We start from the raw sequence: 17734 nt of genomic DNA, 5'->3' as shown, positions 1-17734 counted from the left end.
CCCATCCTATTTTGCCTCAAATACTTCTAGGGATGGGACATCTGTCACCTCTACAGGTAACTTCTTGCATCACTCTCAGCAAATAATTTTCTGCATAAAATCTATTCTCAATCCCCCCTCTTCCAGTTTAAAACCACTATCCCTTGTCCTACCACTGCACTCTCTGATAGAGTCTCCCAATCTTTCTTACCAGCTCCCTTTAAGTATTGAAAGGCTGCAATAAGATCTCCCCAGAGCTTTCTCTTTTCTAGTCTGAACAACCTCAACTGTTTCATCATGTCCTCATAAGGTTGCAAAGCTGTTGGTGCTCAGGTCTATTATTGCCAGCAGCACAGGCAGAAAATATCTATAGTAATTGATGCTGTATTTTATAGTTATGATCATCCCTTACTTGCTTAAACAGCCTGACACAATGGTTAAACCTGTGATGTCTGATGGGAGGTCACACATTGCCAGTGATGCAGAGGACTCACCACTATCCGTGATGGCTAAGAGAACACCAGCTCATAAGGAGACATAAGGATATATTCAAGTCATAAAGGTAGTGTCACTGAGGATGATCAGCCAGTTCTCTGTGCTGCAGCCTCATCCCTATTGCAGCAATGAAAATCAGCCCTGTCCCTTCCTGTCACAAGACTGGGGACTGCTGAGCTGGGAATTGGTGGGAAGTGGTTGTGGAGTCTCCTTCTGTGGAGATTTTCAAGACCTATCTGGATGCGTTCCTGTGTGAGCTGTGTTAGATTCTATGGTCCTGTTCTGGCAAGGGGGTGGACTTGATGATCTTAGGAGGTCCCTTCCAACCCCTAACATCCTGTGATCCTGTGAACTGCTCATGCTTTTCACTTACCCTCAGGCGACGGCCAAAGACAGTGACCTGTCCCCTTGCTTGCTCCTTCCTCTGCCTCCACTCCACAAGATTGAGGCCATTGTCAATGGGCAGGGTGACATTCCTCTTCCCCACTGTGGGGTTGACAGTGCCAGCCAGCAGATGTGGTTCAGTTTGCAGGGCCACCTCCATGCCGTTAGCGAGCATCAGTCTGAGAGAGCCATCGGCACCAATGTAATAGCTGTTCCGGACTTGATCTGGAAAGAGAAAAGAGAGCTTTGCCTATGGCTCCCCAGTGATCCAGTTCCAGCCTTTCATTTGCTCCCTCACTCTGGCTTCATCAGAATTTCTGGTGGCTGCAACCAAACGCACTCCGTCATTCACCCATCCTGCTCACACTGAGCAAGACCTTAGTTTCATAAAAGATGGGCAATTTGAAGATGGACAATGTAAACATGGACAATTTCTTTTTCATTCTGATGAGTTTCTGCACCTCAAATTCTTACACAGGCTAGAAAAGGCACCAGTGGAAGAGCCATGTCATATTCTAGCAAAGGACACAGATTCAAACCTATTCTTCTAAGCTAAAACACTGGATGGTGACATAATTTGCCTTAAATCACATTCTGGCTGAAACTTCCCTTGTTTTTATATCCTAAAGATCCCAACTTCACTACTGTATATGAAAAAGTAGGGCCACCTACTTTCCTCATCTTATACACCATCTAACAAGGACAGGAAATTGCACAGCACGTTTAATGCTAAGCAGTTCCCAAGCAACAAAGTCTTCCACTTGGGAAATTTTTGAGGAGGGAACTGAAGTTCTCATGTTTGGAGTAAGAAAAGAGACACTAAGGTCCCACACATATCAGGGGACACAGTCTCAAGCTGTGCCACGGGAGGTTTAGACTCGAGGTGAGGAGAAAGTTCTTCACCCAGAGAGTCATTTGTCATTGGAATGTGCTGCCCAGGGAAGTGGTGGAGTCACCGTCCCTGGAGGTGTTCAAGAGGGGATTGGATGTGGCACTTGGTGCTATGGTCTACTCATGAGGTCTGTGGTGACAGGTTGGACTCGATGATCCTTGAGGTCTCTTCCAACCTTGGTGATACTGTGATCCTGTGATACTGTGATCTTTACATCTGGCCTCCCCCAGCTTCTGAAAGATCAGTAGATTTTGAGGTCAGGGTTTGGAAGTTGAGGAGTGAAAGAGTAAAATCCCTTCCACATCTTTTATAAACTAGGCAGGCCCTGTCCTTTGAGTCTCCAAGTGACATTGCTCTCTGCAGAGCAGAGCTCGTGAAGAGTAAGAAAACCTGAAAGTAGCCTGGAAAAGAGAAGACTGAGAAGTGACCTTAAATGCATATAAATATCTGAAGGGTGGAGGCCATGACAAAGGGGCTGAGCTCTTTTCAGTGCTGACCAGTGATAGGACAAGGGGCAACAGGTACAAACTGGAACACAGCAGGTTTAACTTGAACTTAAGGAAAAGCTTCTTTCCTGTGAGGGTGCCAGAGCAGTGGAACACACTGCCCATAGAGGTTGTACAGTCTCCTTCTCTGGAGACTTTCAAAACTCAAATGGATGTGATCCTAGGCAGGCCTGTGTTAGCAGGGGGCTTGGACTAGATGATCTCCAGAGGTCCCTTCCAACCCCTACCATTCTATAATTCTATGAAACTTGCTCCAAGCAGAATGGCTTTAAAAGGCACATTATACAAAGACTGCCTTACCTAAAGCTCCTCAGAAGCTGGAAAATATGACAATTTCTGTCTCCTAGGCTGCCACAAATACCTAATTGTGAATAAAACCACCCATTAAAAATGCATGTCAATTGCTTTTCCATTCTGAGGCAAGTTGGGTTTTGTTCACTAGTTACTCTGCCATCGCTCAGCAGGAAACAAGATCACAGTGAAATTATCATCTCTTGTCTGGATGAAGTAGATCAGCAAAGAGCACAGTCTGGTATGATTAGGGAAGGAAACTTGACACCAGTTGGTCTTTTTTATTGTGAGTCAGATGTTACTCCTGATGTAGCCAGCTGGAGTCTTGCCACACTGATCTCAGCAGGACAGCAGCTCAGCTTACTGTACACAGTAGTGATGGTCTGGAGCTGCTGTGGCACTGGATTTTTGGAACACATATAGCAGTGACCCACAGCGTAGACCCAAGTATTTGAGTTAATAGTCTTTTGACATGGACTGCAGCAGGGGCAAACCCCACTGTAGTCCAGTGCAAATAGAGAGAAAGGGAACAATCAGTCAGCTGTCCCCATTCTTTTCTTAGATGCTTGGTTTGGTGAGAAAGTGGTCAGAGATGCACTTTAAATCAAATCAGTGAAACATCTCTGCACAGCTAATGCACTCCTCCCTCCTTCATCCTTCCCCAGGAAGCAGGGGAAAGCTTGAAGGTCTCCATGAAACTCACTGGACGTGTGAAGTTCCCTTTGTGTAACATAGCAAGCAAACTCCACAAACACTCTGGGCAGCCTGTTCCAGTCTTCTGGCACCTTCAGAGGAAAGAAGTTTTTCCTCATGTTCAGGTGGGGCTTCCTGTGTCTAGTTTGCGCCTGTTGCCCCTTGTCCTATCACTGGGCATGACTGAAGAGTCTGGCCCCATATTCTTGACCTACGCCCTTTATTCTTGACCTACGCCCTTTAGATATTGATAAACATTGATATGATTTCCCTCTCAGTCTTCCCTTCTCCATGCTAAACAGCCCCATGCCTCTCAGCCTTTTCTCCTCCAGAAAGATGGTTCCAGTACCCTCGTCTCCATAGCCCTCCACTGGACTCTCTGCAGCAGCTTCTTGTCTCGCTTGAACTGGGAAGCCCAGAACTGGACACAATACTCCAGGTGTGGCCTCACTAGGGCAGAGGAGAAAGCAAACTTCCTGTGACCTGCTGACCACGCTTTTTTTAATGCATCCCAGAAGACCATTGTCCTTTTAGTCCACAATAGCACACTGCTGGCTCATGGTGAACCTGTTGTCCGTCAGGATTCCCAGGTACTTCTCTGCAGAACTGATTTCCAGCAGGTCAACCCCCACCGTGTACTGGTGCTTGGGGTTATTACTCCCCAGGTGCGGAACCCTGCACTTGCCCTTGTTGAACCTATTTTCAGATAAGTGTATTTCTTTAGACCCACACAGTTTCATAATTTCCTACTTCTGAAGATGGTCAAGCTGTTTGTAACACTCCATGTCCCAATGGCAAGAGTGCCGCTCTGCTGGAGGGCAGCACAATGATGTAATCAAACGTGACACCATTATGTAACTGTGCCTTCAGCCCTGGGTGTATCAATCACATCATAGTCAATTATCTCATGAAAGGGCTCCCAGCAGTGGGCTCTATTGCTTAATTAGGCTCTTGAGGTGAAGCCAACCTCATGTCTGTGCAGCTGCCAAGCATCTTAATGCACTTGTCTGGGCTGGAGTGAGGTAGGTTGGATCTGTTTTACAAGCTGCAGGAAAGAATAAGAAAGTCATTGTGCTCCCCTATGGGAATAGTGAGGATGGATTGAAGGTGCTGGCACCCTCTCAGAGCCACCTTCTCCAAAGGCAGGAAAAGCAGTGTTCAGGCACAGAAGGCAAAGCTTTCTTTTAGGAACACTTGCTGCTGTTATAGAGAGTGGGAGGGAAACGTGTGTCCCAGAGATGTGGGGACAAATGCAATGCTGGAACATGTTGCTGTCACATGGAACATTTTGTTCCTCACAAGGGGAAATGATGTTTGACACCCCATTGCCATCAGGCACTGACCACGAGTAAATGAGAGTGGGGGAGTGAAAAAAGCAAAGAGTTTGCCGATCCTTCTTCTTTCTCTAAGGCCCAGGGAACAGAAGTCATGGCTCACCCTGACCCTAAGGAGGCTTCGGTGTTCAGAAACTGGAGAGTTAGTCTGGCATGGTTTCTGCACTACAACTTCTGCCCCTACCAATGTATCAGCACAGCGCTCCCTGGCAATTTATTCCTCTTTTCTTTCCCACTTCATCACCTTTTCCTCCACCTCATCAATCCTCCACTTCCTCACCTTACCATCACCAGTAGAACTGTGCTCATTTCCAAAAGCAACAAAATGGTTCCACCAGTCCTGCCCTGGCTACCCACTTCTGTTTTATTTTGTGCCTCCCTACATCAGCCCTTTAGCTCAAAACCAGAGCTCTTGAGGACAGGGATGATAATTTTTCTGGATGCTTCCTCGTGAATGTTTGAACAGCCAGATAACAAAGAATCAGAGCAATTTCCAGTAACCAGCTGGAAGCCTGTTCCAGGAGGAAAGTAACTGTTAAGTTGGAAGCCATTAAGAGAACGAAGCAAAGGGGTCAGCTGCAAGTGTGGCTAGATTTATGCAACCCTATTTGTTATAACAATAATGGTAATGATGATGGAGGACTGTGGTGCGTGAGGACTGCACAGCAAGGGGACTGGCCGGGAATGAAGCAGAAAACAGCTGCAGAGCAGCCATGGTGAGAGGGAACGCGGCTGAGTAGGTGTCAGTGTGTCTGTACCAGCATGTGGGGAGCTCTGGGAAGTAGAGGATGCAGGTGATTGTTGGTACTGGGATTACCAAAACGATGCCTGTTTCCTGATGGATAATCCATTGCATGCAGCTTGGCTGGGCGAGGGACAGTGGCCCAACTCACCTTGGAGCAGGGTGTAGAAGGCTCCAGATGCTGATAAATTAGTGGTTATTGTAACATCATCCTTGCTGGAGGTTTCCACCTGGACATGCACGGAGCTGTCGGTGTCGCTGCGGAAGCTGCTCACTTGGCCAGTGGGGAAGGTCACGTTGGTCAGGCGGCCAAAGCTGTCGTACCTGGAATGGAGGATGGAGTGAAGTCAAAAGCATCAGCAGAGGATACAGGAATCATCCTGTATAATTAGAGATCAGGTCCTGAAGGCTTCACCCAGATTTTTTCCCACAGAAAAACACGCTGTTACTCTGTCAGACTGTCTTGACTTTTTTGGCTTCCTGAGAAGAAAATCACAGCTTTTAGCTGAGGAAAATCAAGCAAACAGCAAATGACTAAATAAGTATTAGTCTGTATTTTAACATGAGTTTTCCTATACTTATCACCTACATTATGCTTGTTTACAAGAGTAACTTTATTTCCCATCCACTGTGCTTATGGAAAAGCACTGGCCTGTGCACCCTGTCTAGTGGAACTAGGAGTTTCTGAAGGCAACCAACTCTTTTGTATGGTTGTGTCATGAGCTCTTTAGTAATTCTCTTTTATATTTTTTTTTAAATCTTATTTGAAAAGCTAACATTAAAGTAGTAACGAGGACCTAGCAGACTGACCACATCAGGTAAAGAAATATCCTTTGTCAACATGGTGTAGAGCTCTGGGCACAGCTGAGACCCCCACATCTACTGTTTCTGTTCATAGGTCCATCTGGAAGGACCAGTTTAAAAGCATGAAAAAGCAGCCCAGTTTTCACCCCTACTGTGTCCTTGGCTTTTCCAATGAGGGAATCAACATAAGCACCATCTGGGAAGGTTTCTCTGATGTGGACACCTGTGTACCAGGACCCAGATGAAATAAGCTACAGAAATGCAGGTCCACAGAAGTTAACAAGCTGGGGGCTTAATTTTCAATAAAAAGGATTAGACACTTGTGCCTAGAGACCTCCTGAGTTGACAGAGCAAACACACCATCCTGCCTGCCATTTGTGGCACTGCAAAAAGGGTGTCCTTGGGTCACAGACTGAGCTGAGAGCAGAGGACTGGCAAAAGACTTTTGCAGTGAGGCTATTGTAAACTGAGATGGAGAGCACCAGAAAGCTCTGGTGGCTTGAACTTTCTGATTCTTGGGTAGCCATGAATGAGATGGACCTTCAGAGAAGGGATATTTAAATAGAGAGAAAACAGAAAAAGTCCAGCAAAACCAGTCAGTCACTTTTTTTCAAGTCCTGCCCACATATAATTTAAGAATGATTTATATGCTACCAAGAAAACAGATCACTTAGGGATGCAAAGTGAATGGTGGGTGAGCAGATAGGATGTGTTTTTCTGCAATACTCAGAGGCAAGCCTTTGATGGAGCACAGTGTCTAGTGAAGGGCACCATTCCTCAGAATGATAAAGTGATGTAAATGATACATTAAAGATTGCAAGCTTAGAAAACATGATCTAAGAGGCAAAGACAAAAAAAAATATTAGTTGATTTAGAAGAGAAGAAAACAAAGAAGTGGGATGACACCACCTTGACAACAGTTGTTCTAAAGAGGATTCTAATTAGATGTCTGTCATGACTGTTGAGGATGTGACAAAAAGTAATCAGGTTGAATGGAAACAAGGATGATTCAGGACAGAAGATCATAGAATCATAGAATGGTCTGGGTTGGAAGGGACCTCTGAAGGCAGTCTAGCCCAAGACCCTCTGTAGTCAGCAGGGACATCCTCAACTAGATCAGGTTGCCCAGAGCCCTGTGGAGCCTCACCTTGAATATCTCAAGGGGTGGGACCCCAACCGTCTACCTAGGCAATCTGTTCAAGTGTTCCATCACCCTCAGAGTAAAGAACTTGTTCCTAACATTCAACCTAAATCTGCTCTTCTCTAGTTTGAAGCCATTGCCTCTCATACTGTCACTGCAAGCCTTTGTAAACAGACTCTTCTCTCTTGTAGGCCCCCTTCAGGTTCTGAAAAAACATTGTTAAGTCTCCCCAGAGCCAGGATGAACAATCCCACCTCCCTCAGCCTGTCTTCATAGCAGGGGTTCTCCAACCTCCTAATCATCCTCATGGCCCTCCTCTGGACCCACTCCATCAGGTCCATGTTCTTCCTGTACTGAGGACTCCAGACCTGGATGCAGTACTCTAGGTGAGGTCTCACCAGAGTCAAGTGGCAGAATCACCTCTCTGGATCTGATGGCAACACATCTTTTGATGCAGCCCAGGATGCCATTGGCCTTCTGAGCTGCAAGCTCACACTGTCTGCTCACATTCAGCTTCTTGTCCATCAGGACCCCCAAGTCCTTTTCCACAGGGCTCCTTTCTAACACCTTAATTGATAGTGAGGATTGTTCTGGCCCAGGTGCAGAACCCTGCACTTGCTCTTGTTGACCCTCATGAGGTTCACCTGGGCTCAGCTCTCCAGCTTGTCCAGGTCCCTCTAGATGACATCCCATCCCCTGTGGTGTATTGACAGCACCACTCAGCTTGGTGTCAAAGATGGAGAATGTTTTCCTGCTATGTGGTTGCTTTAAGCAGAGGAACAGATGGAGTGCTGGAGATCCCACTGCCCAATGATTTTAAGAATAGGTGAGAGAAATATGTTAGAGTCTGGACACAGTTGATCAGACTTCAGAGGGACTAGATGGTTCAAAAGCTCTTGATCCTCCTCTTCAGGATTACTCTGAGATGGGGAATATGACAACAGCCCCCAGCAAATAACAGAACAAGATGGATAAGGAAAAAGGGGTCAGGAAAGAAGAGAAAGTGCTCTTGAACTGCAACTCATGGAAGACCCAGAAGCAGCCATTGGATGAGCTCTGAACTATGCAGAAAAAAATAATCTCCTCTTCCACTCTCTTTTTTCCCCCAGAGTTGTTGACAGTGCTGGTAGTTCACTTTTGACAATATTCTGGCCATGACTCAGTGTGAGGAAGGGCTGGCTGAAAAGGTGATTTCTGCCCAAGTTTAATATTTAGTGTATGATGACTAAGTGGGTGACCTCATTGCGAGTCACTCCAGCCCTTGAGTTTGGAGAAACCATTGCATGAGGCTTTTCTTGGCCAATGGGCAGAGGGGGAGTTAGGACGTTAGAAGAGAGCATTTGGTCCTCCACAGTGTCAGCCTATCAGTCATGGCATTATCCACACACAGAGGATGGAGGAGCCTTGCCCTTTCCCTTGGTGATCAAGCAGCTACTCACAAAACAGAATAGAAGGAAGGAAAAAAAACCCAGGGATAAATTCAGAAGTGCATTGCAGGAGTTTGGCAGAGATCAGTTAAAGCTTTTCCAAGCAGCTAGCAGCACACAGCTTGGAGCTGAACTGAATCTCCTTGCAACAGCCAGAACTGAAGTGCTCTCACCACCAAATGCTTTGCTCCATGTTTGTGGCCATCCTGTTTGCACTGAGATGCCATGTGTTTTCATTGTGCTTTCTGCACAGTCATCTGCACATCTCCTCTAAAATCACAGGTTCTGCTGAGACAGGACACAATTTAGTCTCTCACTTGAGCAGAGAAGACATGCTAAAGATGTGTTGTGTAACACCTTGAATTCTTTCTACTATGACATCAATAGTCCAGTGAATAAACCAGTCTGAGCCATAAGGGTAGAGTCAGATCTCAACTGCTCAGAAATTCAGAAAAGGTGGATCTGAATCTGGCACATCTGACTTGGTGGGATTAGTACAGAATTTATTTATACTGTTCTATTTACCTTTAAAATAATGAACTGCTCCTGAAATGGAGCCTGATTCAGCTCCTAAAAATAATGGCACAAAGCTAGACATGCTTCATTGAGGCCTAAAGGGGGAGTTTGGTGCCAGATGTAACCCCAGGTGTGAGTGTGAAAGGAAGCAAGTCTGCAGATTAGGGAAAGGACAGTGAAAGTCAGAACAGGTGCTGAGAGCTTGCTCATGTGATAGAATTGGCTGCCATTTTATTTAAATGCTGACTCAATGTCCTGTGAGTCATATAGAATCATAAAATGGTATTGGTTGGATAAGACCTTTGAGATTATAGAGTCCAACCATTAGCTAACTACCAAGCCTAGTGCTAAACCATGTCCCTTAGCATCACATCTATATTTTATCCTAATTGAACAACACTCAGCACCATTCTGAGAGTCAGCACAAAACCTACACTCCATGCAAGCCCTACTTAGGTACTCCAAAGAGAGTCTCAAAACCCTCTGGTGACTCAGCTAGCAGCCCCAAGCAGCAGCAGACACCAAGCGCCTTAAACTCTGTTCCTGGACATCCAGCTCCCATCACCCTCACAAAGGGTCCTCCAGCTCTCTTCTGGGCAAATGTTCAAGTAACCTCTGCCTGTGTAAAATGGGTTACAACATAATGAAAGTATGTGCTGGTGCCTAGACCTCTGTGCACATATTTTTCTATTTAAGTCAAAATGAGTAAGTACAAGAGGCTTAATTTACACAGTCACATTTTTTCAGCTATAGAAAATTCACTCTACGGGGAAGAACTTCACCAAGAGCAAGGACTTCCACTTGAGACTTTGAGTCCTGAGAAGCAAGGCTAGTTTTGGACCAGGACAGTCTGGAATGGGTTTAAGATGTCTGCACATTTATATTAGACTTTTGGCACCTCCTTAGTCACCCCATTAGCCTCCATCAGAAGTAACCTGGACCATCTGTGTTTTCTGCATTTGCAAGAGCCGCTACCCCTCCTCCAAGCAGCCAGGCAGGGACCTTGCAAGCACTCACTTTGGGGGTGACAGCTCACCTATTTGCAGCTGCAAGGAGGTCATGCCTAACAAAGGGAGAAAGGAGGGGAGGCAGCACAATTAGACTGTTCCCATTTTTATTATTATTTTTAATTGGTGGCAGATGAAATGTAAAACACTTGTGCCCAGACAGAAACGCCTTTTAGTGCTGTGATGGCCATGCAAAAGAGGTGTGGGAAGCCAGTTAGCATGGACACACACAGTGTTTTTCTCTTGCCAAGCAGTTCTTTTTTTCTGTTTTACTCAGGAATGGAGCATTCCCCCCCACCCCCTTCCCCTTGATTTAGATCACACGGCACATACCTGGTATCATCTGTCACATAGTCACAGATGCAGCAGCTTGCAAGCTTGCACATCCCAAACTGATAAATGTGCTTAACAAGTTAAACAAGTCAAATCATTCTACCTCTCTTTTCAGCCCTGTAAAGGCACTTACAGGGCACATCCTTTACTTGGAAAGGAAGGCCAAGATCCTGTAGCTGCAGGTGTGCCCTGGTATTTGCAGTAAGACAAATCTCTCCTAGTCACCTCATTTTGTAGCTAAGCTGCCTAGGCCTGTTTCCACAGTCTCTGGATTTAGAGGTGGACCAGTTTTCATCACAGCCTAAGATTTCTGTGTTCTCCAAATGCTCTGAAAGCAGCAGAATTAAGGACATGCTGAACCAGGGGAGAGCACACAGCAGCCACTCGGAGCAATGAATTCATCACCTGCTAACACAGCTGCTGCCTCCCATTCAAACCTGCTGCAAAGACCCAGCGCTCACAATTACGCTGACAATTATTAGGCCAGCAAAGGAAGCCGTTGCCATCCGTTCCCAATTGGAAATGCATTTAGCTAAGGTTCAATGCACAGAATTAAAATGGTATTTGGTGCTTATGAGGCTTAATTGTTAGCTTGTAAACATTCAGAGCTTTCATTTATCACATTACCATTGTGTAGAGACCTGGGCCCTGGGAATTAAAAAGAGCATCCTAAGTACCGTCTATTCAGAAATCAATTCCTTGCCTGAGTCTCTGGGTTTCCTCATTTTAGCTTTTACACATTTCATTGGCCTTTTAAAACTACAAGTCAAACAGATTGGAAAAAAAAATCACCATGATAATATTGCATTTAGTGCCAAAGTGTCCTAATGTACCTTCCAAGCTATACTTTGCGTGTGCTTATGCAGATGTGTACCCACCCCCTCCGAACAAGCTCATCTCTTCCCGATTTTCAAAACAACATTAAACACAACATTAAAATCAAATCCATAACAGACAAACTGATACTACTCAAATGTGTATGAAGGCAAGTCCTCTCCATGGTGACACAAGGATAGGTTGCAGCCACTGTCTGCAGAATTTTGCCAGAACAAGGTGAGGAAGATCTCCCTCTGTCTGGTTTTTATGATACTCATAATTTGCTTGGTTCTCAGCTACGCTCTGACGCCAGGCATTCATTTCAGGCTCAAAACATCACCTTGAAACTTAAGAGTTGCATTAATACTGGACAAGTACTATTTTTTCATGGCTTTTACCAGAGTTTCACCTAACTTCTTCAGAGGAACAATATTGAGAATATACTTCATCATGAAGAAGTTGTGAAGCAAAGGAATATTCCAAAACAAGGTAGGAGAGTAAAATCATAGACTGATAGAATGGCTTAAGTTGAAAAGGACCTTAAGGATATCTGCTCCAACCTCCCCATCATGGGCAGGGACACCTCTTAGTTAGACTCAGCTGCTCGAGGCCTCATCCAATTCAGCCTTGAACACCACAAGGGAGAAGGTATCCACAATGTCCCTGGGCAACCTATTCCAGTGTCTCATGACCTTCCAACTGAAGAAAAAAATCAAAAAGCCAAAAAATGTTTCTCATATTTCTGTGTGCTGCAGAAGCAGAAGGAAATGCTCGCTTGAATTACACTAAACCAAGGAGGCCAGAAATATCATGAGGAGATAAAGGGATGTTATTGATAGAGTAATCTAGCTCTTCACAGAACCACAGAATGTTAGGGGTTGGAATGGGCCTCGAAAGATCATCCAGTCCCACCCCCTGCCAGAGCAGGATCACCTGTACTAGATCACACAGGAACGCATCTGGGCGCGGCAGGTGGGGGGCTGCACGAAGCTAATTGGGCACACAAATCCACAGGGTTTTGAGTATCTCCAGAGAATGAGACTGAGGCAAGAGGTGGCAGCTCTTCTAAAGGCAGTAAGAGTTCATTTTGTCTCTGTTTTTTGATTAAGACAAAAAAGAAAAATTGCAAAGCCTTTATGGCAACTACAAGGCAGGCTGAGTCTTCACCTCACCATGAGGTGACCATCACTGACCATGATGCCCAATTGTAGCATCTGTGTCACCCAGACCCACTGCTGGTGCTGGGGTGGGACCTCTGAAGAGTCCCAGGGGTCATTGGGAAGCCATCCAAGGTCCTCCTGCATGCTCAGTCCAGCTGGCTCCTACCTTCCATTCATTACAGTGTGTGAGGTTTGGCAGAGTTTGATTCTCTGGAAAACACTACCAGCCAAAGCTCACCTTACCTCCCATCTGAAGATCTGGCTCCACAAGGCTCTTTGCCCTCCAGGCATCTGTGAGCCACTTCTTGGGCAGCCCATGAAAAGGTTTTGAATTTCTGGGTTTGGCTGCAGTGATGTTTAAGTATTTCATGCTGTATGGGAGGAGGTGACCTTTGAAACTAATTGGGCACACAAAGGACCTGAGTGAAAGAGCCTCATCTGGGCTAAATAATACATAGAAGGTTTGACTTTGGCTCAGAGGGAAATTGAATTAACATACAGTGATACCATCTCAAGCAGCTAATCAAGATAATTGCCATATTCTTGGTTTAAACAAATACATTAATGAGAATTTCCGGATTCTGAAGCAGATAAACAGCAACTGCTAAGAAACTTGGTTAAGGCTGGTAGCAATTTTTTTCAGGTCAAGTGAAAAAGCAGCAAGCACAAAGCAGCGAGTAGTCACACAGCATCCTTTGTCTTTGACTTGAGGAGCTGAACAACAAGAAGCTGTTCCCCTGGCACTACTTCCAGATCAACTTCCTTTGCTGCTGATTATCACTGTCACAGGTTCAACAGGAAGGCAAGTCTTTAATCCAGTTACTGGACAAGCTGTGCTGCGCTGCATTAATTGACAGTGAATGTCAAGCTCTCTGCAGAGGCAGAGAAAGTCTACATAATGCTAAAATCCTCAAAGAAGTCCTACATAGGCCTTTGGGGATGGGCTAATTACTGCAGGGAGCTAGGTTTCACTCTCAAAGGAAAGGGAAACTGCACACCATTATATGCTGAAACTTACTCAGCTCTAAACCCAGTAAAGCAGGATTGTTAGAGCAGGCTTTGGTGTAGGATGTGTGAAAGGAAGAGCTGTAAGCAAGTCTGTCACTGTCTGAAGACAGCACCTGTCTCCTTCCCCTACAGAAATGAAGAGCCAACCATGACAGCCCAGCCCAAACCCTGGGAGGACCTGGATTCCCTGGCATGCCCTGGACATATAGAATCATAGAATCTTAGAGCTGTTGAAGTTGGAAGAGACCTTTGAGATCATCAAGTTCAACTGCTTGCCTAGAGCTCACAATCCCACCACTATTCCTAAGCTACTACCACTATACCATGTCCCTAAGCAGCACATCCACACATCTTTTAAATATCTCCAGGGATGGTGACTCCACCACATACCTGGGCAGCCTGCTCCTGATAACTTATTCTGTGAAGAAATGTTTCCTAATATCCATCCTGAACTTCCCCTGGGTACAACTTGAGCCCATATGCTTTTATTCTCTCATTTGTTGTATGTGAGAAGAGACTTGACATCCATCTCTCCACAATCTCATTTGAGGTAACTGCAGAGGGTGATGAGGGCTCCCCTCAGCCTCCTGTTCTAACAACTAAACAACCACAGTTCCCTCAACCATTCCTCATAAGGCTTGTGTTCAAGGCCCTTCACCAGCACAGTTGCTCTTCTTTGGACATGGTCAATTACCTCAATGTCCTTCTTGTAGTGAGGGACTCAAAACTGAACACCAGTGCCAGGGTACTGACCTCCAGGACTCCAGTACATAGACCTCATGCACTCTGTTAGTGTGGGGTCAGTCTTCCAAGTAACTAGTGAGAGGATAAGAGGAAATGACCTCAAGTTGCACTGGGGAAGCTTTAAGTTAGATATTAGGGAAAAATTGCTTACTGAAAGAGTTGTCAGGCAATGGAAAAAGCTGCCGAGGGAAGTGGTGGATTCACCATTCCAGGAGGTGTTCAAAAAACATATAGACATGGCACTTCAGGCCATGGTTTAGTGGGCAGAGTGGTGTTGTGTTGACAGTTGGACTTGTTGATCTTACAGGCTTTTTCCAACCTTAATGATTCCATGATTCTAGGTCACGGCTCTTTGCTGTATTGTAATAAAGTCTGACTACCCTGGGTGATCTTGCTTTGGCAGGGGGGTTGGACCCCATGATCTCTGGAGGTCCCTTCCAACCTCTAATGTACTGTCACACTGTAAGAAATGCCCTGGGAAGAGCAGAAAATAAAGGAGGGCCAGAAATGCTGGACATTCACATACATAGTGTTGCCACTCTTGCAAGTGTTGCCAAACACCATGTTTGGTGTCTGGTTTATGGTTCTCTACAGACAGTCAGATAAAGGTAAACCTTAGAAGGATATTCTTCATAGAGTCACTGGTGTGGTTGTTTACTCTTAACATTTTACACAGCCTGCCCTAGCCCATAAGCAACTCTTACATGCTGTGAGAAACATGAAGCTTTTCCTCAGTCAGGTTTGATGGCTTCATTTCCTTGGCCACAAGAAAACCAGAAATATGAGCTTCACATTCCCCCCTCCCCTCAAGCAGGACTGAACATTACTCAGAGCACCTTCCAGCTGCTCTTGATCATGGGATTTATCTAAATCACTTAGACTTCCTCAATGCATATTTCCTGATGTTCTGATACAGAAACCAATAACCTGGAGGTATTGGATGCCGATTTGGTTTACACTATCTTTTTTGACTTCTTGGATGTCAAAGGACTTAGATTTCATCCAGGCATGCCCTATAGTTTGTGTTTGACTCATGCAAATCTTCTATCTGGTAAGAATATATCTTTAGAGAGGCATCCAGAGACATGATGTAAGACAGCCAGAAATGGAGAATATACTATTTCTCATGGCTGCTCACTCTACTCGTTAGGTAGCCTCAGTCATGCCTTCCTGTCAACTTGATTATCTCTAGCTTTGTCTTCTAGCCCCTTACCCTTCTGAAGTCTTTCTCTGATAGATTAAGATTGGTGATAGGTTTATGGTGACATGCTGTGATGGAGACACTTCCCAGTCTTCTTCATGGTAAGATAAAAAGATCAAATCTTCTTAGTTCTCCAGCTTAATGCACTTTCTCCCCATGAATGCATTTTTGTTGTGTTTTTTTCTGAACAGCCTTCATCTTTTACTCTCCTTCATAAAATGCAAATATGACAACTGACAGTATTAGTCTCATCAATCCTGTAGAGGGATAAAATCAGCCTCCTACTATCCACTACAAGTAGAATTGGACAAGTAAATGCACTCTTTTTTTTTGTCCATCTAAATGACAAGTTAGACAGATTTGCAATGGAATTACGAAATCAGAGAATCAGAATGATAGAATCATTTTAGGTTGGAAAAGACCTTTAGGATCATTGAGTCCAACCATTAACCTAGCACTGACAAGTCCAATGCTGAGGATCACACTGAATGACTAGACACATTGTTCACTACAACCTCTGAGATTCAATGCTCATCCCAGTTCTTCAGATGTGGCCTGTTTCTTTGTGTATCCTGGCATTAGACTGTGTAAGAATTGATTAGTTTCCACAAAACCTACTTATCAAGCAATCTAAGTTATCTCACTTTCATTTACTAATCTTGCCATTTTATCAGTTCTAATTTTATATTTCCCCCAAGATTATGCATGCAAAACTTGGGTAGAATCAGTCCCTGCCAATTCATCCCAAACAACCTCCTTGGATGATTCCTTACTGCTGCTTACTTTCTGAGAGCTATCACAGAACAAGTTCTGATATGTACTTTTCACAGCTTGGAAGAAGAGATGATCTGCTTTCCAAGTCCTTAGTGGACAGGACAGGACAGGACAGGACAGGACAGGACAGCATAGGATAGGATAGGATAGGATAGGATAGGATAGGATAGGATAGGATAGGATTAAGAGTGACAGTCTGATTCACAGAGTGATAGGTGTTGGAAGGGACCTCTGAAGATCATCTAGTCCAACTCCCATGCTAAAGCAAGTAACATTTAAGTAAGGAAGATTTAGATTGAGGATATAAAAAAAGCTTTCTAACAACAAGCTAAGTAAATGTATTATCAATAGCAATGTTTATGAATAATCTAGATAACTTTAGAATTGTTTAGGTTGGAAGAGACTATAAGATCATCAAGTCCAACTGTTAACCCAGCACTGCCACAATCACTAACAAACCATGTCCCTCAGCACCACGTCTACTTTTAAATCCTTCCAGGAATGGTGACTCCACCACTTCCCTTGACAACCTTTAGGGTGAAAAAATCTTTCCAAATGCCCAAACTAAACTTCCCCTGGTGCAACATGTGTCCTTTTCCTCTTGTCGTATCTCTCGTTACTCGGGAAAAAAGACTGACCCCCACCTCACTACAGCCTCCTTTCTGATAGTTGTAGAGAGCAAGAAGGTCTCCCCTCAGCCTTCTTTCTCCGGGCTAATCAAACCCAGTTCCCCCAGCTGGGCTTCAATATAATTTGTGCTCAAGACCCTTCAGAAGCTTTGCTCCCCTTCTTTGGATTTTGATAGTATGCATTTGACCAGAATGTGGACATCCGCACTGTAAACATTTGCATCTGAGCTAATCCTTCTGGACTACCTTTACAGAGAGAAACTTTCAAAACACGACTCTCCTCATCTCATCCCAAAGCAGACACCTGACATAACCCATTAGACACTCACCTCAAAAGTGCCTGTTCTCTCCATTGCCTATAAAGGGAGGCTAAGGTAACTAATTCAGATGTAGCCTTTTACCCTGTAGTTCTATAAAGCTGTATCAGAATCTGCCAGGAACAGTTAAATAGAGATAACTGATCGCAGGTTTGGATGAGATATCTCTGAAGGCACATTCCCAATTCTATTTTCAGTGATGCTGTGCTATCATATAGTGCTGAGTTGCTCCAGTCAAGATTTCCATAGCCTAACCACTAGAGAATACCATCTTCCATTTACCTCTAAAATGCTTTCTTATGGCTCTTCTGAAGTGCTTAAAAGGACCAGAAGGATGACTTTCACAAACCCTCTATTTTGTTGGATAGCAAGAAATAATGGATCACCGTTATAAATACATCCAGGGAACAAGTTGTATTTCAGCTTCTGCCTCATTTCATGTCCTTTATATCTGCAGTCACGCTTTTAAATAAAAGATTATGTTTGATGTATAAATCTGACCACAATTAGAATGTAATGTTTAGTTTGCTTCACTGTCCGT

General features: G+C 44.6%; 1 protein-coding gene across 1 annotated transcript in view; it reads right to left on the bottom strand.

The window, feature by feature from the left end:
• The window catches only part of TENM4 (teneurin transmembrane protein 4), a 901855-nt gene that overhangs the window by 40123 nt on the left and 843998 nt on the right, over window positions 1-17734 (bottom strand). Inside the window, exons 30-31 of the mRNA XM_054164697.1 lie at window positions 5468-5640; window positions 848-1083 (exon numbers count right to left, since the gene is read on the bottom strand). Coding sequence (XP_054020672.1) covers window positions 848-1083; window positions 5468-5640 — 409 coding nt within the window. The remainder of the gene's footprint in view (window positions 1-847; window positions 1084-5467; window positions 5641-17734) is intronic.

Source organism: Dryobates pubescens, chromosome 10 (genome assembly GCF_014839835.1).
Source record: "Dryobates pubescens isolate bDryPub1 chromosome 10, bDryPub1.pri, whole genome shotgun sequence".
NCBI classification, from domain to species: Eukaryota; Metazoa; Chordata; class Aves; order Piciformes; family Picidae; genus Dryobates; species Dryobates pubescens.
The sequence above is the reverse complement of the archived record's forward strand: the minus strand, read 5'-3'. Positions and strand labels throughout refer to the sequence as shown.